The following is a 23,756-nucleotide window of genomic DNA, read 5'->3' as shown; positions in this document are numbered from 1 at the left end:
ATAACGCGCAACAGTCCCTGAAGGGACCTACGCTATCTTCATAGATCTTCAAACCTCGTCATTTCTCATCAAACTCTCTTGAAAACACTTCACGCAATTCCCATAGAGGAACTCGCCCCCCCCTCCTTTTTTTGGACATCAAATGCCCAACATAAAATAGAGTCATAAACCCGACCAGTCGGAAGAAAAACTTGTATCGAAAAAACAGGACTCGAAAGGGAAAAAATAGAGCAAGCAATTTAGATAAACACACAAAGAGATCGAGAAAGCAAAAAGCAACCTGGAGGTTTCATTAACCATGGTATCCGGCGGCCGAAGAATGTCAGTTAGGTCCGGTCCACACCGGCACTTAAAACGAAACTGCGATTGGGTATGTTGAAGCAATTTGAAGAGAGCAAGAAGTGCTGGAAAGGGCGGGAGACCCGCGGCGCCCTGGAGAAATCGGAAATGTCGGCACTAAACCCTCCTATGAGACCGAATTGACACCCTCGTCAACAACTCGTGACAGGAGTCCAAGCAAGCAATAATTATCCCGATCATTGACATCGGTGGAATCAAGCAAAGTCAGCAGTATAGGAGAATCCACGGAATTCTTCCTGCATGGCTTGCGAAAGCACTAAATAAGAAGGATTGGTTAGTTACAGTTTATCTACCAGCAAGCACACAGAAAAAGCCAAAAAAAAAGGATCTTACCAGATTGTACAGGAGTCAGGACTGGAGTGACACTAGTGAACTCCTGGTCGAAGTTGCTGGTATCGGTAGGGCTGCTGATCGTGGGGATGAATGGCGGGGGAACCCGTTTGTGGTAGATGTCATCCCAGTTGATGTTGCGGAAGAAGGCGTGAGACATCACTTCTTGGGCATCAGTGGGACCGGAGCCCAGACGCAACTCGGGCTCACGAGTTAACAGCTTCTGGAGAATCGACACGGAGTCTCGAGGCATATGAATAGGGTAGAGAGGCTCGTCAGCAAGAATGGCATCGTAAATTTCATCCTCGTCTTCACCACGGAATGGAGACTGTTGCAAAAGCATTTGGTAGATGAGAACACCGAACGCCCACCAATCCACAGCCCGTCCATACTTCTTGTCCAGCAAAATCTATAACAAAAGTCAGCTCATTAGTACTTCAAAAAGACACAACAAAACTTGATTCCACTTACTTCTGGGCCCATGAATTCAGGAGTACCGCAGAATGTGCTAGTTGTACCACCGTACCACATGTTCTCTTTGCAAAGACCATAATCAGCAATTTTGATATGACCATCCAGGGTCAGCAAAATATTATCAAGCTTCAAATCACGGTAGATGACACCGTTCTCGTGGAAGTACTTGAGTGCCAAGCAGACCTCGGCAGCATAGAATCTAAAAACATGTGAGCAATTCCAACGCACAAAATAGGACAAAAATTAAGCACAGGACTTACTGTGCCCTCTTCAGGCCGAATTGGCCACGCTGAATGTGCAGCATGAGATCACCACCACTGATATACTCCATAACGAAATAGACGCGAGTTTCAGTTTGGAAACAAGCGTGCAAGTTGAGAAGGAAGGGGTGACGTTCCTTGTTTGCGATCAGGAAAACACGCTTCTCGGACTTGGTGCTCTCCACTTCATCGTTCTCGATGATGAATTCCTTCTTCAAGACCTTGATGGCATACAACTTGCGGGAGCTCTTTGTTTCAGCCAACATGACCTTGCCGAAATTACCTTTTCCGAGAACAGCAAGGAAATTGAAGTGATCCAATCCAATGCGAGCTTTTGAATGCGCCCCAGGGTCTTCCTTGATAGGGGGTGCAACTTGCTGTTGTGGAGGCATTTGCTGCTGCATGGGCTGCGGAGGGGGTGCCATTGGATAAGCCGCAGGTTGCACCTTCTGCATAGCCTGGGGTGGGGGCTGCTGGGGGAAATTGGCATAAGCGGATGGGTCATAATGGGCATGTTGAGGCTGTTGTGCCTGTGGTGGCGGCATAGGACGGCCCATTTCGGCTAATATTTGATTAGTACCAAGATTCTCTCTTCAGGGAATGATCGGAAATTGCATACTAGGGGCTTGCTGGGGGCTACGTAGCCCAGTAGCTGCAGCCGCGGCGGCCGCGGCGGCGGAAGGCCCAGTAGGCGATTTCGGTGGCATCTGTTGGCGGTGCGCAGCCTGTGCAGCAGCTGTTGGTGACTGTGGAGTCATAAAGGAGTTAGTAGCAGCGCTTACCGCTTCTGCGGAGGGTTGTCTAGGAATAGCCCCGTAGGGTCCTTCCATCGGCTTCTGGGGGTAGGAAAGGGCAACGTTGTCTTGAGCGGGCTGCGGACCGCCTGCTCGAAGGGTACGGTTGCTGAGGCCAGAACTAACAGAGGCAGACTTGTTGTGATGCTTGGTGCGAATCAACGTCTCTAGAATTTGGTTGGCGGCTTCCATCGTCATTCCGCAGAAATCGGGCACAAGGTGAGTGCATTGAGCGTGACAAGTAAGACTGCATTCTACAAAGGGAGTCAGTATGTACTAGAAAGAAGCTGCGATGTCAGTAATATGCTTACCAGAGCAGCGCTTGGCATTTTTACGTCCGAACGGAAGCAGATAGCCACAGTGGCAGCACCAGTTCGCGGAGATGTTAGAAAAGCCTTCGAATCGGTGGGGAATGCGGTGGTTGATTTTCTCCTCGTCCGGATCGGTCTCGTAGTTGGCTTTGCTGATACACTTGGTGACAACCTTGGGATAACACTTGCGGTGGCAGGTGTACTTGCAATCCGCACATTGCATACCGGCAGCATACTTAAGGAATTCTCCACACAGTGCACAGCGCATAATGTTGTAAAACTGCTGGGTGACGAATTTGTGACCCTGCTTCTCGTGAACCTCCTCCTTCTTTTGGCGCACGGCACCTTGACGGTTAAGACCAATGTCAAAGGGACGGCGGTCCTTCAATTGTTTGGCTATATCCAGTTAGATTACGAGGTTAATCCTTTGGGGTGAATGCAAATTAGTCTTACCGAAGCTCATTTGAAGCTGAACCCGGCCAACCGGTTCCAGAGCAAACCATGAATCAATCATCACAGTCGGGGGAGCACCTGAGCTTTCGCCACCGTGTCCATGTCCACCATGCCCCGAAGCGCCCGGGTGTCCTCCGGGGCTAGGGCCATGTGAGGAGCCCATAGGAGAACCACTGTGGTCATGTCGAGGGGATCCGCCCTCGCCCATCTTATCTGCGGATACCCAGCCAGATTGATTGAGCTCCGTTTCAATTTTCTTACGACGCATCTCCTCTGCGATATCAGAAATTCGCACCCAAAGCATACCAATTGGTACTGGGCGATCTCCCGACTTGTCATAAACAGTCAATTCGATCTCGTTTGCCTTGTCGATATCCATGGAGAAGCTTTCATCGATCCATTTATCGTTTCGAGTGGCCTTTGTTCTCGCTTTGATCGCATCTTCAACCTTGACGACAATATACGTCTCTGGTCCTCGAGAAAATCGCGAACCGGTCGCGTGGTCCACATCCTTGACCGCATGGATGCGCATTGTCAGCAGACCCGTCAGCGGTTTGCGCATATTCGGGGTACTAAGACTCTCATCTGCATACCAGTTAGTAACCATGTAGAATTATGCTCGCGGCAAAATTGCTATGTTTTTCATACCGTCTGGCGCATCGGCGGATTCAATATCAACATGAAGATCCTCATATCGCTTCAGAGCCTGCTTTAGAAGCTGAATCTTTTGGTTGCTCTCAATGCGACGGCCCTCAGCATCAGCTCGGCTCTTTCGGTCGCCCTCATCCTGATACAAGCGGACCATCTTTTCGATACCGGCTTTATATTGCATTTCCACGCTTAGCTTGAACTCCAATTGAGACAGCATGAGTTGGATCTTCGGCCCGAGATACGGAGTGTCATACTTTATCAGATCTGAGACATGGTCATTAATATCAGCATTCCAAGCGATTTAAGCTCAGCGCAGCATTTTTTTGAGGGGTTTGACAGCAGCAGTATACAAGAACGTACCTAACTTTGTATAATTGGGCCTCGCCTTCGGGATCGGAGCATAAGGTCGGGGATCGGCGTATGGAGCACCGGAGGGCATCGAGCCAGAGCCACCCTGAGTGTAGTGACTCTCGCCTTGCTCACCAGTGTATCCGGTGTGGTCTTTGGGCGGGGGAGCCGGGCCTCCACGCTGGCCGGGTGAGCCACCTTCCTTGTTCATCTGACGGATTTGCAATTCTCTCATTTTCTCTTCCAGGTAAGCGATATTCTTGCGGCCATCGCGGATGTTGGCATCGACTCTCTGTTGCACGAGGGGATTGTCGGTCGACTGCCGCATGTTACTAGCAGCGGTGATGAGGGCCTTCTCCCGCTCGATCTTGCGGAAGACCGAGGCGATCAGCTCGTCCCCATCCATGATGACAGGTTTGACGAGGGCAAAGAGCACAAGGCTGGCTCAAAATTCAAGGGTGCGCTTGCGCCAGGTCAAGGTGGGTTGTTAGTGGGAGAGGATTCGCGGGGCTGTTGTTGACAAGGGGCGCAACGGGCGCGGGTAATGCCACTTCGGAAAATGTGAGACAGATTGCCCGCGATGATCGCCCGGTCGATTTGCAACCGAAATTGAATTGATAAAGTCCAGGGGAAAAAAGAAGAAAGGGTTCAAGTAGAGATAAAAGAAAGAGGTCCTATTTTACCAGATGGATTAGATCCGAGGAAGAAGTCCAGACGAGTCCAGGCGGGTTACTGGGCAGGCTGGGTAATACCACGCACCTCCGATAAGGAAGTGGCGAAAATCCACGGCTTAACAGCCGCAATATTGACAGTACTAACATGTGAATATTAAATATTGAATATTTTTAGAGTATATATCTATGTGTTATATATCTCTATCTATATCTAATGATGCCTCCTTACCCATAGATATATTAATTTGGGCGCACTCCTACAGATGTACACTACATCGTATAGCACACCACCTCACACGGAGTACTCCCGAACCCTTTGAGATTGAGAATAGCCGGAATGGTCTCAACATACTTGGCACTCTCATTGTACAATATTCCAATGTTGTCACTGCTTTGTCATGAATTTCTCATCTGGCACACAGGTCATACCACATTTCTCTCGCATACATTGAGGGATAATAGGAATCCTAGTTGCTTTAAGGCATTCTCTGTATCTGATGACTTGATCTCTGTGCCTTTTCGCTGGCTGTAATGTCACTAGTCTCACAAATAGTTGGAGAACAAATGCATTGCAAGGTTCTAAACGTTGAAAACACAGAGCATTGATACTACATTTACCACTATCATGCAGTCTCAGCCCGATTTAAAGAGCACGCGATCATATGTTTGTTGGCCTAACGATACTAGAAACTTCTTCGCTTGTGATAATATATATGAAGTTAGCGAAATTCAAGGTCATCGCTCCGATCAAGGCAATATTATCAGCAGTGAGATTTGTCTAGCTTCCACCCTAACCATTATTTGGGTGATGTCTTATCCTTCGTTCGCTGATAACTTCCACATAAAAACACCCATGGATTCTATCTAACCAATCGTAGGAATAATAGTATGCGTGGCGTAGTTCACGTTCCTCGTAATCTTGGGCCTGTGTCACTGTTAGTTGATGCTACGTAGTAGTTGGAGAATCCCCGTGCAAGATGAATATCCTTAAATATATGGCTAAATTTGCGCAGATATTGCAATGAGAAGTTGAAAAGTTCTGTTGTCTACATATTAGGACATAATCTATAAGAGCTAGATCTGATCGTAATTTGTCATTAAGAAATATATATATGTAGGTGAGGCCAGATAGCCCGTTGAATATTGGTGAGTATGTATTCATTGCCAAGATATATCGACGAACGCTACATATGCATATATTTATATATATTCAGTTGGGTTATTTCTCTAGTCTCTCTCAATCTCAACAATCTCAATATAGTGGGATAAGAAACACATTGAATCTTGCTTGGGGTGAAATCTGGCCATCCATCACACTGCACATCTATCACTGCGGGGGCGTGTGCTCTCAAAGCGGTTGTCCCACCTTGGACGGATCAAATGGCACAATGCCTCTGTCGGCAAATGCGTTTGTGATAACCTGGGGTTGAAATGATTTTTCATGAATAGAAGGGAAACCGTCGAAGAAGGCTGTTTTCTCGTCATCGACGTCGTCAATCAGGGAGAGAAGCAAGCCTGGACATCCCCAGTACTTCTTGTAATCTTGGAAAGGTTTGCCGTCAAAAGGCTGCATGAGATGTCCTATATTGGGCGGAAAGCTGAAGGATATGATCTTGTGTTGCTCGCAAAATTGGAGGAACTTGAAACTCAAATATTGAGGTTGTCCCCTAAAGAGTAGGAGCCGGGGCTGACCGTCTGCAGCGCGATCTTTAGTCTGGTGATGGAAAAACTCGATCCACTTGCATGCAGCCTGCTCGTTGACCCGGCCGCTCAGCGTATTCATGAATAGAGCTCCACCGTGAGGTCCTTTGTAGGACAACCACTCCTCGTAATAGGAGTAGCCTTGAAAAATGGTAAATGGATCGGCTGCCCAGCCATCGGCGGCAATACATTCAATCGTGGTTATCCATTCACAATAGGTTCTAGTCTGGTAAGGGGCGTGGACCCTACTGGCACTAGTAACGACCTTGTAAAGTTTCTTTCCTTGGCCAATTTGGAAGATGGTGTCGTCGAAATTGTAGATATTCTCTGGGGAAGCTCCAGCAATCACAGCCTCCAGACGTCCATAAAAATTCTCCAAAATCTCCTGATCTGATGCATCGAGACATTTTTTCTTGACTGATCGTACTTTAGGCGGCTTTAGGTCATCTGGTAGCCGTTTGATGAAGCGATCAACCCATGACTTGTTGATAGTGACGTCGTTCCCATCACGGTTAAGAATTTGGTTTGCACTTATCGTGATGAGCGGTCCCATAGGAAGGGAGAATAGGTCCTTCACCTGACGAATCCACTGAATCAAGACTTTCTCTTGTGCTTCATCAAGTGTTTTAGGAGCTACACGAGTTGGATTAGCCGGAGGGCTGTTCGATTGGTGTTGCGCTTCAATTTCTCGCTCCAACGCGGCGATATTTGGTTCATTTAACGACCGGGCAGGGGCGGAGGTCTTGGAGACGCGTCCATTGGTTGAATTGGGACCCCTAGGCATGGCGATTGTACAATACAAAGACGCGGGCCCTCAACATGATAAACAACGCGATACCCGATGGGCGGTCCACGTGCCTAAAATCATTACATACACAGTTATTGGTGCTGTTTGATAGGAACCAAGGAACAGTGAGCGCTGTTATTGCCGGAGTTTACGAGATACATAGTCTCAAAACGAGTTCTTGGTCAATCTAAAGTCATTCAATTCACAGTTTGAGGGCGTCTGACCTCTAGTCCATCTTGGAGGACCCACGACTTGGTAGGCCGAAGAGCGATGGAGTAAATGCGGGCAGCGGAAACCCGCCCCGCCGATAAGATCAAATTATTTTCTGGAGAATTTCCACCATCCAATTTTGTCCTGCACTTGATCCGTCTCTGCATTCATAATACCCATCATTTTAAATACCGCATATATTCAACAATGGGACCTCCTCGCCGAAAGATGCTGGCTACAGCAGAGGGAACTTTGACCCCTCCAGACGAGCTATCCGACACTCAGCAGATCGTGCGAGCAATCAAAGCGACCGGAAACAACATTTACTTGATCGAACAGACAGACAAGAAGCAAATGCTAGTCGAATTGCCTGCACGGTTCCGCTCAGCCATCTGGATCAAGCGCAGCTCGTACGTTGTTGTCGACACCAAGGGCCAGGAAGAGCGGGACAATAAAATTCGAGGGGAAATTGTCAATATCGTCAGGGACGAGAAGGCGTGGAGAAAGGCTCCCTTTTGGTACGTCTTGTTGATTAATATCAGCCACAAAACCGTTTGCTAATTGGCATTGCTTTCCCACAGGCCGAAGGAATTTGTGAAACAGCAAGTTGTAATGGCAGCCGACTCTGATGATGATGAGGAAGAGTCGCGTGTGGGGCAAATGCCTTCTTCAGACGAGTCAGATTGAGTGATCGCCTTTGAAAGGCACCAAGCGTTTGTTCAATGGCAGCCGCTACGGTACACAGGGATTATGGGCTATCAACAATGATTCTCGAAATATGCACGCCTCAGTATGAATTGGAGCTGCGGGTATATCTCATTTTTGGACAATCGCCTTGCCACTGCTCCCCTTGTGACTCTTCTCATCTACCTCGCTCGAGCCATTGAACAACACGCCAAAGACCTGGACCGCGAGCGACAACACCACAACCGCCGAGCTTGCGTTTGTGCTGGGGAAAACGTTCCAAGCCCACTCTTGCAGCGCCCATAGGGCGTATATAAGAACTGGGTGGATACCTGCGCGCCAGAGAAGAAAGGGAGTAGCCCACGCGAGATATGCAAAAAACTGGTAATGCAAGGACCTGGCGCATAGCAAGCCGATGGCAAGTGAGCTCAGCATCACGGTCATAGTGAAGGAATTTGAGAGGGGAACTGTCTTTTGGCGTCCTTGGAGAGTATCCTGGAGGAAGCGAACCATGTTCGACCCTGAGGGTTTTACCCAGTTTCTGAAGAATATAGCCAACAAGGATATATGCAGCACTAGCAGACCTACAGAGAACTCCTTTGAGAGAAACGTCTCTTCCCCTACAAACCGCCAGTTCACTGTCCATTTGAACATGAATTGGCGGGATAGCTCAAATGCCCGAGAGAGGTAGCCTGTAGTATTAGTCTGGAGGAAGGGAACCGCAAGCAGGACCTGTAGTTTCTTACGTTAGCCAAATCCTTAGACATCAGCTGACTGGCTAAACCCACCTGGATAAGAACAGCTATAGCTCCAAGTGAAATACTTTGCGCCAATCCTAAACTGAGGAGAGTGATGACCGCAATAGCAGGCACAAGCAGCACAAGTGTCATTTTAATCGCAACTCCAAAAGACCATACTGCAATTCCCGCCGTCCAACTGCGCCTCAGACACAGATAGATAGCAAGCCACATAGCGAAAGTCGCGACGCCATCATTGAACATGCGCAAGACGAATATGCTATGCAGCCGTTTGGACAGAGCAAGGAGCGGGAAAAGGTATGGAGGTGCCCCGGTCTGTCTGTAGCAGGCAACTACCACAGCCAGTGTAGCCAGATAGAGCACGGCGAAGAGGGCCTGCCCGAGGAGAATATCACGGCCTTCATCGGTGAGGTGGTAGAGGAGGGAGTAGATGTATACGTGGGCGGCGGGGTAGACGAGGGGACCGGTTGAGCCTTTGATCAGGAGGTAGTCGCGTTCGCCGGAGATATATAGAGAAATTTGCTGCATGTATGTCGTCCAGTCAATCTCAGTGTCTATGGTTGTGGCTTGGTTAGCTGGGTCTGGTTCAGTACGCGACACCTGGCGCGGTCTTACAGGCGATCTTCCATATGATGAGGGCGCAGAGTAGCGCGTCGCCTAGGATGAGTAGAGGTCCAATCCATCTTGTATGTTTCTGATTGGTGAGCACGTCGTAGGCGAATTCCTTGGCTGTCAATGCCATGGCGAGATACACTCGATGGTTGACGGGGGAATATTCAAGGTGGCCAGAGCTGGCTCCGCCTACTAGATAGCCTCTACAATTGCATTTGAGTTGAAAGTAACAGATTTTGGTTAAAGCAATTGTATAGCATTTGATTTATTTCTAGTCTTAAAATTTGTATTTGTTTTTATACATATCAATGTACATAGAGAATACATATGCTGTAGGTCTAGCTCACATTGAGACCTGGAGCATGGCCTTTTAAACATCCATTGGTCCACCCAACCCTTATTGTCAAAATCCATGGTATCATTAAACAAGCCAAGAAAGCAAAACGCAAAAAATTGAAGGAGAGTGTCGTGTTGGCGTGCACGCATTATGGGTCTCCTTCAGGCAGCGCGGTTGGCTGGTGCTGGGAATTCGCTCGGAAGCCCAGCAATTCCCCTATAACCCCCTTGGGTTTAGGGACGGGGCATTCTCGATTGATGTGTGAGAGTTCCTCTGCTTCCTTCTCCATCTGAAGGAATGTCGAGACCTCCTCGTCAACAACTGGCGTGGCCTGACCCGGCTGACTGCCCTCTGGGACTGCTTCAAGATCCTTCCGTCGTCTGCGTCGGACACGTGGTGCTGGTTGTCCATCGGCTGTCATACTCATCTCCGAATCGGCAAAAGTGCGTCGTGGGGACGGACAAGGGAAGACGTGCGGCATGCCGACAACTAGGAGAGATGCGAGGAGGGTGCCGGCGAATAGGCCGGTGGTTGACCGCGACCGAGGATGTAGATGTGGCGGCATTGTGCAATAAAGTGAAAGAAAGACGAGTATTGATGTTCAATTGAGACAAGGTGGGTGTGGCCGACTGTTTCCGGAATTTTTCAGGCCATCGGGGGGGTTCGGACTGGGCTGGCTGGTGTAGTCGGGAAGGAATAGTAGACAAAGAGGTCAATTGAATGCTAAGTGAGAATTACTCAAATTGACAAGCTTTTGAACCCCCGACGGCAAATGTGAAGGAAGATTCGTAGGAAAGCGTGCGGAGAGAAGACGGGCAGCAAAGGCTCTGGGTGCATCTAATCTTATCTGGCTCCCGCGTGATTGGGTGTTCCGCCTGTCTCTCAAGTCTCTGCGTCGCGCATCATAGCTTCGCGAAGATGAGACTGTATTTTTCTAGGGAGAACTGAGCCATCTGATATCTCTTTTGGGGTTTCTCGACTTTAATATAGTCCTCCTTCCCTTCCCCCTCCCTCTTTCGACAAGATGAGTGACCTAGACCGGTATGGCACTAACCCCTCAAGTCTCTAGACCCCCATCGTTCACCGTCAAACTAATACTTTGTGTCTAACAGGGCGATCGAGCAGCTGCGGGCCTGCCGCCTGATCCCCGAAAGCCAAGTCCGCGAACTGTGCTATAAGGCGCGTGAACTCTTGATCGAAGAAGGCAATGTCGTGTCCGTTGACGCTCCCGTAACCATCTGCGGCGATATCCACGGCCAATTTCACGATTTGATGGAACTGTTCCGCGTTGGCGGCGATGTTCCCGACACCAACTACCTTTTCATGGGCGATTTTGTCGACCGTGGTTTCTACTCTCTTGAATCCTTCCTTCTCCTCCTTTGTTTGAAAGTCCGATACCCCGATCGCATCACCCTGATCCGCGGCAACCACGAATCACGCCAAATCACAACAGTTTATGGGTTTTACGACGAATGTATTCGCAAATACGGCAGCGCCAACGTATGGCGCTATTGCTGCGAAGTATTCGACTACCTGGCCCTGGGCGCGATCGTGCTCGGCGCGAGCTCAGAGCTAGAACCCACCTCCAACACAGGGCTATCAAGCATGCCGATCGATGACAGCGAGCTGGAAACAGAAGTACTGAATTCCAGCGGCGAGGTTACGTCGAGTACCTACCGCGCACGACAGCGTTCGTCTTCTGATGCATCCACAGATTCCAGAAATATTTCCCCGCCCCGAGACATCTCCGCCGCCCCAGGCCAGGCTGCCGCGCCCTCACGAACGGGTGCACCGGGTACAGGCGCGAGTGGCGATGGCAACGGCAGCGCCGTGACTAGCCGGACTGGCGCGGTGCTCTGTGTACACGGTGGATTGTCACCGCTCATTGACTCTGTCGATAAAATCCGGCTGATTGATCGCAAACAAGAGGTGCCACATGAAGGTGCCATGTGCGATCTGCTTTGGTCAGATCCGGATGAGATCGAAGGCTGGGGTTTGAGTCCTCGTGGGGCTGGGTTCCTCTTCGGTGGCGATATCGTCAAACAGTTCAACCATCTCAACGGCTTGTCTCTTGTGGCGCGTGCCCACCAGCTTGTTATGGAGGGATACAAGGAGATGTTTGATGGTGGTATCGTCACTGTCTGGTCTGCTCCGAACTACTGCTACCGCTGCGGTAATGTTGCCGCTATCCTTGAGCTGGGTGAAGACACTAGTGGTGGTGGCACTGTTGCTCGCAGCAATGGTGAATATGGTCGGAGCAACGGCATCGTTAATAATAGAGTCGTTAGTCCTGGAAGGAGATACCGAGTCTTTGAGGCTGCAGCGCAGGACACAAGGGGCATGCCTGCGAAGAAGCCTGTCGCTGATTATTTCTTGGTAAGCTTTTTGTTTTTTTTTTTCTGTGATCTTGACTCATATCATTTCACTAACATCCAAGTCTAGTGATACCATTCCATGCACCTTTTTTCTTTCTTTCTTTTATATGGTTCCCTTGGAAGTAGCATTTTGCGCCTTGGTGTTGGTTTGAGAACTAATGATCATCTATGACAAATCTTTTGATACTTGCCCAGATGTACCTCTAAATGTCCTTCTGTAAAGTGATCATAAGGTTTAGAAACATAGAAACCAAATTCGTAGATGGCATGTCTATAAACGCCGGGACCAAACGAACCTCCCTAAAGTGGTATCAAAAATCGAACGAGATGTGTTCCCATTAAATTAAAAAATCACAAAGTCCTTGCATTATTTCCATCCATCCGCATATCCAGCTGTATCATCAGGATTCAAGGGCGACGACCCAACTGCCGACATTCCCCCGGGGGCTTGAGGCTGCTCATCGCCAGAACCAGAAGGCTGAGCAACAGACATGAGATTGCCGTCCTGGTATTGAACGAGAGAAGACTGATTTCGAGGGGCAGCATTCCAAGCACCACTCCAATCATCCATGCCGATGCCATATGCATTAGCATTCCTCGACCACCAGTCCTGGCTCTCTTCGACCAGGTTTTCCGTGCCGTCATACCCAGACACTGGCGATGCAACCGATGTCGGCGTTGCGTTTTGGGGCGAGATATGAGCCCCAGAGCGTTCGTACCACTTGTTCGGAAGGGGAGAAGAAGAGGCCGGAACGGACCCTTGCAGGGGAGTGAATTGGTAGGCCATTTGGGGTCGGAGGTATGTTGGTTCGGGAGGGGCAAACTCAGGCCGTTGGGCTTGAGGTGGATGCATTCCTTGCATGGAGGGGAACGATATTGGGACGGCGGTGAGGGGCCCGTATTGAGGGCCCATTTGTGTATCAGCCATGGCGATGGGGTCGGTGTTGGAATGTGGGAATGGGAGCGCAGATGGTGAGAACCGGCTTGGGTTTGTAGAGGCGTGTAATATGGTTGCGGGGGGAGAGTCGTCGGATGCTGAAGGGGAAGTTGCTTGGTCCCAAGAGCCCCAGGACCCCCATTTAATATGGGTTCGTTCGAAGATGGAGATTGCTTCGGGTGGTAGCTCTACTTGCCATTTATTTGCGGATATGTCGAGGATGCGGAGGGTACGCCGAGCACAGAGCCAGCCCTCTGCCATTTCTTCGAGATTCTTGAGGCCGTGTATCACGTCTCGCTGGGCATTTTTGTCGGGGAGATTCAGAAGATGGACGGTGCATGCTGTGTGGGCAATGTAGACTGCGATGTTGCAAATCTGTTTCAGTCCATATCCTCGTTTGTATATGCGCAGCAGCTTGGACACAGTTGCGGCGGCTTGCGTGCATATCTTGCGAGGTGAGACATGGGAAGGAAGTGGAGTATTGGCCTTGGTATACTTCAGGAATGGTCGGTATAAATGAATTATTTGAAGCTGATAGAACATACTGAGGCAATGGATTAGCTGAGGCAATACCGTGTGCGTAGGTGTGTTAACTTACTGCATGACAAGCACTTGTGGTAGCTGTCCTTCTTTTGCGACCAGTTCCTTAGGCAAATTGTTTTTCCATGCCTCAAGCCGGGTATGAACATCGCTCAGTTTCTTCAGTTCCGACTGTTTAGGCTGTAATTTTTCGAGTTCGGTTGGGTGGTAGAAGAACACAAGTACATCGCTACTGATCTCACTCAGTTTTGATATTTGGTGCGCAACAGCCCTAGTTCTTGATGGTTGCGTGTTCTCATGGCCAACTCCAGAATCAGTGTAGGGTGACCATAACTCTATCTCCTCCTGTGGCAACACATCAAACTTGGGCACATTAGCGTTGGTTGAGGTTAACTGAGGTTGACGGCCGAGGTAATTTGACCAGCATCTGTAGAGTGTTAGAGAGGCATGAGAGATAAAGCAATGGAGACTGACTTGTCAATAAGATAGCAACCCCAAAAAGTGATCCGCCGAGCATCAATCTCTTCGTCGCTGAGAGTGTGTGCTCCAAGATTTGCCGAATCGAGATTTAACCCTAGATCAAAAGCCATGCGGAAACTGAGACCACTATAGACCCAGCCTTTTCCTTCACGGCCACAACCCGCCTCTCGGACAGACATAAGTGCAAATGCCTGAACAGTGCAAAGCTTTGCATTCTCATGTTCGTCATTTTCCAATACGAGTCGCTTCGCTTCTCTGAAGAAATGATTTCCCGCTGTTGCGAGATTCTGGGGATCATCGAAAGCACCATGCCATGTGCTGAAATGGCAACCCAGAGCTAGCATAGCATTGACGAGTAATGCAGAGCAATATGAACTGGAAACACCGCGGATGTAATCCCGATAGAACATATTCTTGGATAGGGTAGTGAAGAACGGATAGTGCCATGTAAAGTACATGGTCATCAGATGGCTGATTAGAGAGTTGTCATCTGTAACCTCGGTCCACCGGCTCACAGCGTGCGTTTGATTATCGACACCAGGGGCAGGATTGGTTTGAATCGAAGCAGACTCATGCAGCTCGGAACCTGGCGGCAAGAAGATGAGGTTCGAGGTACCTCCGATAAATTTGCGAGAACCGTCAAGCATGAGCTCACTCATCTTGCCAGCTAGCTCTGACTCGAATTGATCTATCTCAGCAATATTCTCATTGCTGGCTAACTCCTTCGTTGCTTGGTCCGTAGACACGAGCCCCTTCTCCTGGGCGATCACTGAAGCTGCTACATCTTCGAGGTCATCACAAGAGCGGATTTGACGTACTAGGTCGAAGGCATCCGCTTCGTCGTAGTTTAATATTGCTTGTATCAATGTTTGTAAAGTAGTGTTTCGGGTCCGCAATGTATCGGTGTCTTTCTTGTAGACACCTTTGCGGCGGTGATCCGAGTTTGGATCATACACACCTATAGAAAGGGTTAGAAATGTTGATATTGCTCTTTTACAAAAGAGATACATACAAGGTGTATGATATACTGAGGAGCAAGCTGCACAACTGGGCAGGTTTCCATCACACTACATGTATATGGTATTAGTAATGTGACATCTCGAGATCGGAATATGAGATTCTAACCTTTGACTTCCTTTTGCGGCAGGCAACACAAGCTGTGCTGACGCATCGTCTTTTAGACGACTGGGCACGTTCTGCACTCATGATTTCGGATGGTTTGATAGGTGCGATTCAAGAAGTGAGTACGATGGTTTCTCCGCGGGGTCTCTTCGCATGCTTAGTGTCGTGTTTGCCGATGACTGGTCCAAACCTGGAAATGACATGTCCATCTTTTAGGAATACAAAGCTCGTTAGTAGAACATGGTGGATTGTTAGATCGAGGGTGCACAGGGTGGCTGTCGGCATGTTAGTCTATAGGGCCAATCCATTGCGATCCAGTCCGTCTAGTCAGACGCTATGATCGGATATTGCGCCTTAAAACAAGGGAATATCAACGCACCAGCTACGCTTGAAGATCTATACAGGCCGGATGGCAATTGTAGCAGGAAGCATGTACCCCACGATCGCAATGACCCGCAGTGGAGGCGGGGACAAGCTCAACGCGAAAAAAAGTTGGTGAGATTAGAGATTGGTGATGTCCTTGAGATGATTGGATGCAAGCAATGACAATGCAAACTGTGGTTATCGCCGGCCTCTGGATGGCTCCAGAGCTGCCCAGGTGTGATGTCCCATTTTTGATAAGCAGCTGACTAATGTATTCACGTGGCGGCCCGGGGCATTGACAAACTACATGGATACTTTTGTATACCGAAACTGTATATGGGTGTAGTTTTGTTTCTTGGAGGTTCACTATACGCTATATATGTGATTACTATTATAGTGAAAAAGAGGCTACAGGATTCATGCTAAGCCATTCTCAGGATATGCACTACGTACGGAGCATCTGCGGTATATCTCGGATCTCCGCCGGTTGAAGGATTCAACCCCTTGGTACGTTACATAGACCTATTGAGGTTACATACGTATTTTGGTTGAATGTAAGCCAAAAAAAATTGAAACAAAATCAGAACGAAACTATGTATGTTGTATGTATGACTGCCTAACCTCACAAAAAGAAAAAGAAAAAAAGTACTGTATACACGTATAGGGGGGTTTCACCGCAATTGCCCTCGCTAAAGGCGGTCCACCAACTCGCAACTTGGCTTTTTTTTTGAATATTATGAACACAGTGGATATGGATATTTTGATGTGTGTTTTGATTTCATATCTATATAAGACTTCGGGTCAAATAAGGATGTTTAGATAACAATGTAAGTGGAGTCACTTTGTGATTTTCGATGCCTATCTTGTATCCATGGATGTATAACACACTTATCAAGATATACTTGAATAGGAAATATTTGGAGTACTCTACAACCTTCCAAGATGGGAAGTACGATGAGTCAAACTATTATAACAGCCACAATTAAAAGCCACCAATATACGAAGAAAGAAAATAGGAGAAAATAGGGGCTTCACCGCAATTATTATCCTCGCTTAAGGCGCTCCACCAGCCACGTAGGGCCTCTTCGACTTGACGTTTTGGGAATGCAGCCACCCGTTCTGTTTTAATGTTTTCCCCTCAAAATATAGGAGCCTCAGAGTTCCTGTCGATCAAAGTGCCGAAATTATATGTTTACCATTGCTTTTTCTGTAACAACCTATAACAGTCAGGCTAATAAGACTAGTCAAAATCCACTGATAGGGACATAAAAATGGATATTCCGATATCCCGATGTTCTCATTTTTTCTTGGTCTACGATTCTGGGGCGGTTGCATCTGCCGGCACCGCACTAAAAGCAACCTTAAAGGGCCCACCTTTATTCAACACTCGGAAAGGTTGAGTTCGTTTGCATATAGTAGTATATGTCTTACCAAAATGATATGTTTTGATAGATGTAGTGTACATGTAGTAAACTACCTGTCATAAAAAAAAATATTTATATATATCAAAAATACACTATAAATACGGAAATATTAAAATATAAAAACAAGTATAAAAAAAGAAGAAAAAAATCATTCCCTTCCGGACTCCACCGGCGGAATGTTCCATGAGTAATGGGAATTGTATTAAAAATACCCAAATACCGTTACAAATCGCCGGACACAATCCGGAAGCCGGCATTGTCCCCCGCACAACCAATCAATTGAACGGTAAAATAAAATTACGATATAATAAAAATTACCAGAATTTACCGTCCTGCGCCTCCCGTGATCTTTACCTGCCTTGACCTGCGTTTACCTGCCCAATACGGAGTACGGCTTATCTGAGATCATCCACTTTCTCGCTCTCCCCCATTATCTCCCATTATCTGAATTGACTTCTACATATCTTCTTTATTTCTTTCGATTATTCTCCTTCTTGCTCATTTAATATCCCTTTCCCTCATATCCATCCTCCTTCGAAATCTCCTACCTTATCGCCTGTCTCTATCATCTTATCGGCTCGCGTGTGTGCCTGCATACCCTTGTCTCACGGCCCTAACTGCTTCCCTGACATCTCTTTGGGCCAACACATACACTCTTGGATTGGCTGCTGGTCTCTCGTCTGACTTTCTGTGGGCTTATCACTTCCTATATTTTTCTCCTCCATCCATGTATCTCGTTCAGAAACTCGACCAAAGCGCTTCATCCGGTTAAGGCTTCAATACCAACCGTGGTCGTGTGATGAACCAACAGTCAAGATGATGGTTCCTAGAGCATTTCTATTCAGCTCAGCACCGCCGCAGAAACCATTTCAGTCTCCTGGGATGAAGCAATTTATGCCGTCAGAGGATTCTGACCTTGATCTCCCTGCCCCCAATACCAATACCCGAGGACCGATCAACACTGGCCCAGTGGTAATTCCTCCAAAGCGTGGTTATTCATCGCAGACTATGATGCCAGCACGTCGAGAAATGCGTTCACGTACCTTATCCAAAACATCCGAATCCTCTCGTCGGTCCTCTTCCAGTTCATCCAACGATCGCCCCATCCCTACGTCATTCGCTTCAATGTTGGACGCCACGGCCATCCCCGTCCCGCGACGAAACTGGAGCACCCGCAGACCTCGGAAATTACCTCGTGGAAATCATGTAGAGGATTTTAGACGAATGCTGCAGGAAGATATCAAATCGAAAGAGGATAACTTCCTAGATGGGACTTCTTACTCCCCTCTTGACATTCTTCTCAGCCCACCCGATAACGACAATGAGAGACTCATGTCTTGCAACGATTCCGAGCATGCATCACCACTATCAGTGAGATCGACATCAAGCGAGTCGGTGCCATCATTAGAACATGACCTAGCATCGCCGCCCAGTCTTCCCTCGTCGCCAACCCCTCCCAGCCATAGAAGCACACCGGAGAGACGACAACCTCGGTATTCGCATTGCGAGGAATGTGCTTTGGACCATCCCCTACTTGTAACCGAATCCGATGAGCCCGAATTTATCGAAATCAAGAATTACAATGAGCCCGTTACACCCGACACAGTGCCTGCAAAGCGAGCTGCATCATTTGGCCGCCTCGGATCTAGTTTCAAATCGAACCTCACGGCATCTTTACGGGCTATCAAATCCGCTGCACAGTCGGTCTCGACATTTGCAACGCCATCTGTTCAACCAGAGGACTTCCTCACCCGATCTCTTTTCACCATCACCCCAGAAATGACCGATGATCGCCGACCTTTGCCGATGCAAGAAACGCCTTCTCCAGCACTACGACGCTACCTGAATCCTTCTCCAATGAACCCAACCCCGATGTCACCGGCAGAGATGTACGTCTATCACGATCACCCCCACGATAAGCCCAAGACCTCCAGCACGTCCCCAGTCTCGATCCAAATGCAGACATATCGCCGAACCGGTGGCCGTGGGAACCGGCGAAACAACTTCCATATCGCGAGCAAGGAACAGAAATTTGTCACTTTGGATCCGGAAGGCCCGCCCATGTCACGCCAGCGCGAAATTCGAGAAAATAGCGATTTCTTGCGCGTGGTCGTTCTCGAAATGAACATGCGCCGCTGCGGCAAACTCCGCGAGGACATCCCACCCCGTGCTCGCATCTGGCTGCCAGCGCGAAAGACAAATACCCACTTGTCCGGACAATACATGGACGGAGATGACAGCAACACCGTTCCATCCCGTTGGGTAGGTGTCTCAGCCTAGTGAAATAAAGGGTTTGATAAAGTCAGTCTTAGCGCAGAGCGCAAGATATGGCACGATGCATCTTTTTGGTCACTTGATCAGTACATACACCTTTTCTTTTTTTTTCTTTTTCTTTTCATCTTTTGGTTATCCTCAGCAAGCGTGGCGTTGGACTAGGACGGTGTCCTACTTGGCGCAGATATTTTCTCTCTTTTGTTACATACCCCCATCTCTACCTTGACAGCGCTATGCTTTTTCTATGGCTGCTTTTTCTGGCTTTCTTTCAGATCGATCTTTCGGTCACCACCTAAGATATCTATCCAACTCAAATGAAATCTTGAAACAAGTTAATTTTCTTTCTCCTTGTAACTGTAACAGATCACACAATATTCATATACAATAACTAGTTATAGAAAATTCTACATATATCTCAAAGTACTGATCACAATGATATAAAGTGTCTTCAACGGTCTAGGCCTTGCTTACTTCGTGTGGTTAACGCTCGCTAGAAGACAAAACAATACACCGAAAAAAAACTGCCTTAAAAATGCAACTAAGAACGCTAGAAATGATACCGGAGAGAGTCGAGTAGCTATACGTTCCCCATAGTAGACCTCGGGTAAGAAATCATAGATAGGCTTTAAACATTCTGTATGATATCATCCTACATCCCGCAACATGCGATCCCTCCGCGTGGCACGATGAACCTCGGACATATTTATATTAGGCTCTTTGACCCTAGCCACAGTGTTTAAATACCAAAACGTGTCTATTCCAAAAAAGCGTTATTGGTCTACGGCGCAAGGGGAAATCAATTCCGCAATGCCGGTATTTCTCTTTCCAGTTATAATCTCTGGCTCAAGCCAAGTCAGATGGTCCCAGGATGTGACTTATTGTACTGCGTTGTTTATTTCGACTGACTCGCTTCGCATCAAGACGCATATGTCCAGCGACGGAAAGGGAAATTGAAAAAAAAACAAAACAAAGGAAACGCATGTGCATAATTCATCATAACACGATTTGAAATCAGCTCTTACGGTTCATCGCGGAACCGGGAATCCTGCCACGCGTTAGCCCCAGCCCAAATACAGGGATGTTACGACTTACTCTCTTCGTCTAGCAAAGTGCCATTTTTCCAGCTTTCTTCTACCCAGCCCACGATAACAAGATGCGGCATTTTCGCACCCGGCGTCGCGGCGAGGCATTTTCGGAGTGATGATATCTCAGCTGAAGATAATGTCTCCGGGTCGACTATCACATGTGTGGTGTCTGAGCTATTTAGTGAGCTGGCGATGTTGGCGCCTGCGAACCGGGCTGTATTGCGGGCGAATTGGAGGCGGTGGTCTTCCTTTCTTAGTTCTTGGGAGGTTGGTTCGTCTTGCTGGTTTCCGTTGGAGTAGAAGTGGAACCGTAAGCCCCGGAAGAGCCATCCACAGGGTACTGTGTAGCCGGCATTTACTTTTTCTTGGATACGAGACTCGATTCTTTGGAGAGTTTCTGGGTCGGGAGCATGGGAGGGTTGCTCTTGGTTTTGTTCCATTTGCTTGAATATCTGTAAGATTGAATATTTGTTAGTCAATGCCGTGATTGTTTCTTGATATTTCTTTGGGATCGTTGTACCTCCTTGAGCTCGTCGGCAATTGTATCGCGGGCATAGCTGTCCATGAATTTGTCGACATTTGCTGCGACTTCTTCTTCTTTCTCTTCTGTCATGAAGAACATATGTCTATAGATACCAATTAATATAAGCCCTGTGGATATCCTTTGGCTGCCAAAACGTACCTAGGCTCGAATGGGAGAAGAAGATCAGGCAGGCCTGCATCTATTTCATTCTGCTTGATACAGTCGATAAGCCAAGATGGTCGAATGATATTTTGATCTCCACTCTTTTGTAATGAGGCTACTTTGACCGTTCCTATCGAAATATTAGCTTAGGGTTATTTTATATGTTGAAAATGAAGCTCACTCCGCTCAGCGACACAGATCATGTCTGCCGCAGCTGTCTTGGTTTGATAGAACTTGCCACCATTGGCCTTCACGAGTTGTTCCAGCTGAACTTTTGTTTTCTTTTCTGGGACGGTTGACTCGGTCATTATGACTAGAAGGCCATGATATTAGTATGATATACGATAGGAAGGGAACACCGTCAAACCACGTACAGAAATTGAGCTCATCGAAGATATGACCAGAAGGTTCAAGATACTGGACATCGATATTATCGTCGTACCCAGCAACCGTGAGCGGTTTCTTAGTAGCCCTCTTCACCCGTTTCTTTTGAGTATTATCAACAGAGAACTCTTTTTCGCGATGTTCTTGCTCTGCATTGGACTTTAGATCAAGGAACTCTTGAACTGAGAGCGCACTTTTCCAGTCCTTGTCCTTGCGCAATTTCTTGAAGCGAGGAAAGCGCAATGTCAATCCCATGCGGAATTGGTCACTGATTGCAACAGATGCAGCTTTCACACAGAGAACAATCGAGTCAGATGGTTTAATCCACATATCTGGGCGCTCATGCTGGGCGTCTCCGCCCGCCAGTTCGATAAAGGTAGTCGGTGGCTTTTTCGCATCCCACGCCTTCCACTTGCCCTCTGTATGATGGCGGATCTCCTGGTAGTCGGCTGCAGTAAACCCGCCACCAACCTTACAAAAGGACCAGCATTTCTCTGCTGCCTGCGTGCTATCGACTCGTAGTCCGCAGAGAAAACTGGACAGCGCGCCTCCTCGATGGCCTGAGCCATAGTATCCGCCAATCACAACAACGTCAAGAGACTCTCCAAACTCGGTCATATAGTCTGGTTTAACTTTCATCCAGTCATCGTGGCGTTCGTTCAGTCGATATGGAGAGCGCGGGTTCTTCAACACAAGACCCTCTGACGCCTCGGCGACGACCTTCCGCAGAGCCGCTTCAACTTCTGCGGTGGTAGTGGCTTCCTCATAATGGTGGACTTCAAACCGGCGATGGACAGGTCGGACAGTTTTCTCCAGGGCATTGTGACGATCACGGAGGGTATATTTTGTTAGATCGCGTCCATTGAGATGTAAAATATCGAATATGCGGAACAAGGGTCGTGGGCCATTTGAGAAAGGATTGCGTTGTTCTGACAGCGCTGCGGTTTTGAGAGTACCGAAGGGAACCATGGCGTCCTGTTCAGGGTCCCAGGTGATCATTTCGCCGTCGAGAATAATGCTCTGTACTCCATCCACAAAAGCATCTTTTAGATGCCTTGTTAGAGCACCGTTTTCGTCATAAATGCCATTCCCATATAGATAGGTATATTCTTTCGCTTTGCGCGACCAGAAGCCGAATGTCCGACCGCCTTTCATTGAATCGTCAGGCGCCATATGGAGTTGCATACGCTCACCGTCCATTTTTTCTTCAATCCAAAACACGTTGTCATCCTCGGTTGGTTTCATACGAGCAATAATTTTGTCGAATGAATGCATCTGAAATTGGGCCAGCTGAGGTTGGAAGCATTGCATCAATGCGATACCGCGCTCCTCTCCCTCAAGCCGGATATTAGGATCATGCAGCTCCCAGCACACACGCCGCAGACTGCTAGAGATGCTGTACAAATTCTCGGCATCGGGATGCCAAACATCAAATATTGTTCGTTCGGTAGCACCAACCTTCATCTGCCGAAGTATAATACGGATAAGCCACAGTAGCTCTTCGGGATTCATCCGCCGGTAGAACTCCTTCAAGATTGGCAGTTGTTCATCCTCCTTTGACGCAGCAGATAGCTTATCTAGCTTCTCGTTGACTTCGTCAATTGTCATGTCGCCCGGCTCGGTCCGCATAGGCCGCTTCGAGAGAACATCAAAACATCTTCCAGCAAAATCACCCGCCATGCGGGTCGTAGCACCCTGGCCGGGAAGTTTCCAATTCAGAAGATTGTATCCATCTTCTGATTCTTTATTGATCTTCATGATCTTAACGAGCATCTTCCCGATAGCCTTCTCCTTGATCCCGTACATAGGTCGATCGCGGTCTTTGTCGGGAAGAATCAGTCGAAGGGCAGGGTAAATGTCGTTGCCGACATCCTTGCGCCACCGCGAAATGAAGCGTTCAATTACATCGCGCCGGCGCTCGAATGGGTTGAGACTTGCAGCACTTTTGCCATGGGGACCAGCTTTTCGGCGAGCTGTAGCAGGTCCTGAAGGCTTCTTCTTGAGTTCACTTAGTGGATTGAATAGGTTGAGGTATAGATCGTGGAACGGTAATGTCGGGGCTCGGTTGTGAGGTCTATTGGGATATCTGCCAATAGCTATCAGTGATCTACCCAGAACCTTAGCCTCAGGAGCTATGGACTCACTTTTTGTCCAGATCTTCTTCGCTCTCTGGATTCAGCATATCCTGCTCTAATATCTCGTCGGAATCCATGGTTGTAAAATTTAAGAGAGAGAAGTCGGAGGTTGCACTACCCCAGATGTTTTTAGGCTGCACCGCTGATAAGATAAGGATAGCTCCCACTCACAATACAAGGGACTTTTGGTGTGAAAAAAAAAATTGCT

General features: G+C 48.1%; 9 protein-coding genes across 9 annotated transcripts; 3 read left to right on the top strand and 6 right to left on the bottom strand.

Moving 5' to 3' along the window:
• Positions 1-554: 554 nt before the first annotated feature.
• On the bottom strand, positions 555-4,387 carry pkcA (protein kinase c; the record flags this gene model as incomplete). Its single annotated transcript, XM_057258291.1, has 10 exons — positions 555-616; positions 694-1,099; positions 1,162-1,363; positions 1,425-1,986; positions 2,044-2,170; positions 2,207-2,472; positions 2,530-2,925; positions 2,983-3,567; positions 3,631-3,897; positions 3,994-4,387. The coding sequence occupies 10 exons, from the start codon at positions 4,385-4,387 to the stop codon at positions 555-557; spliced, it is 3,267 nt and encodes a 1,088-aa protein (XP_057105749.1).
• Positions 4,388-6,003: 1,616 nt separating this feature from the next.
• On the bottom strand, positions 6,004-7,140 carry N7479_010599 (transposase; the record flags this gene model as incomplete). Its single annotated transcript, XM_057258290.1, has 1 exon — positions 6,004-7,140. The coding sequence occupies one exon, from the start codon at positions 7,138-7,140 to the stop codon at positions 6,004-6,006; it is 1,137 nt and encodes a 378-aa protein (XP_057105748.1).
• A 420-nt stretch (positions 7,141-7,560) lies between these two features.
• Positions 7,561-8,040, top strand: N7479_010598 (putative eukaryotic translation initiation factor eIF1a-like protein; the record flags this gene model as incomplete). The annotated part of the gene is made up of 2 exons (XM_057258289.1): positions 7,561-7,871; positions 7,935-8,040. The coding sequence occupies 2 exons, from the start codon at positions 7,561-7,563 to the stop codon at positions 8,038-8,040; spliced, it is 417 nt and encodes a 138-aa protein (XP_057105747.1).
• A 129-nt stretch (positions 8,041-8,169) lies between these two features.
• On the bottom strand, positions 8,170-9,537 carry alg3 (dolichyl-P-Man:Man(5)GlcNAc(2)-PP-dolichol alpha-1,3-mannosyltransferase; the record flags this gene model as incomplete). Its single annotated transcript, XM_057258288.1, has 3 exons — positions 8,170-8,769; positions 8,826-9,349; positions 9,411-9,537. The coding sequence occupies 3 exons, from the start codon at positions 9,535-9,537 to the stop codon at positions 8,170-8,172; spliced, it is 1,251 nt and encodes a 416-aa protein (XP_057105746.1).
• A 355-nt stretch (positions 9,538-9,892) lies between these two features.
• On the bottom strand, positions 9,893-10,309 carry N7479_010596 (uncharacterized protein; the record flags this gene model as incomplete). The annotated part of the gene is made up of 1 exon (XM_057258287.1): positions 9,893-10,309. The coding sequence occupies one exon, from the start codon at positions 10,307-10,309 to the stop codon at positions 9,893-9,895; it is 417 nt and encodes a 138-aa protein (XP_057105745.1).
• A 459-nt stretch (positions 10,310-10,768) lies between these two features.
• On the top strand, positions 10,769-12,189 carry N7479_010595 (serine/threonine-protein phosphatase; the record flags this gene model as incomplete). Its single annotated transcript, XM_057258286.1, has 3 exons — positions 10,769-10,785; positions 10,857-12,120; positions 12,187-12,189. The coding sequence occupies 3 exons, from the start codon at positions 10,769-10,771 to the stop codon at positions 12,187-12,189; spliced, it is 1,284 nt and encodes a 427-aa protein (XP_057105744.1).
• A 297-nt stretch (positions 12,190-12,486) lies between these two features.
• On the bottom strand, positions 12,487-15,282 carry N7479_010594 (putative C6 transcription factor (NirA); the record flags this gene model as incomplete). Its single annotated transcript, XM_057258285.1, has 5 exons — positions 12,487-13,600; positions 13,655-14,023; positions 14,071-15,034; positions 15,089-15,143; positions 15,202-15,282. 5 exons carry the CDS (start codon positions 15,280-15,282, stop codon positions 12,487-12,489), a joined length of 2,583 nt encoding a protein of 860 aa, XP_057105743.1.
• A 2,519-nt stretch (positions 15,283-17,801) lies between these two features.
• On the top strand, positions 17,802-19,265 carry N7479_010593 (uncharacterized protein; the record flags this gene model as incomplete). Its single annotated transcript, XM_057258284.1, has 1 exon — positions 17,802-19,265. One exon carries the CDS (start codon positions 17,802-17,804, stop codon positions 19,263-19,265), a length of 1,464 nt encoding a protein of 487 aa, XP_057105742.1.
• A 1,075-nt stretch (positions 19,266-20,340) lies between these two features.
• N7479_010592 (DNA ligase (ATP) DNL4) lies at positions 20,341-23,625 on the bottom strand (the record flags this gene model as incomplete). The annotated part of the gene is made up of 6 exons (XM_057258283.1): positions 20,341-20,796; positions 20,865-20,970; positions 21,027-21,159; positions 21,211-21,342; positions 21,404-23,499; positions 23,558-23,625. The coding sequence occupies 6 exons, from the start codon at positions 23,623-23,625 to the stop codon at positions 20,341-20,343; spliced, it is 2,991 nt and encodes a 996-aa protein (XP_057105741.1).
• Between the last annotated feature and the right edge of the window lie 131 nt (positions 23,626-23,756).

The sequence above is a fragment of the Penicillium vulpinum genome, assembly GCF_028829585.1.
Source record: "Penicillium vulpinum strain IBT 29486 chromosome Unknown utg000004l_segment0_segment0, whole genome shotgun sequence".
NCBI lineage: Eukaryota > Fungi > Ascomycota > Eurotiomycetes > Eurotiales > Aspergillaceae > Penicillium > Penicillium vulpinum.
The sequence above is the reverse complement of the archived record's forward strand: the minus strand, read 5'-3'. Positions and strand labels throughout refer to the sequence as shown.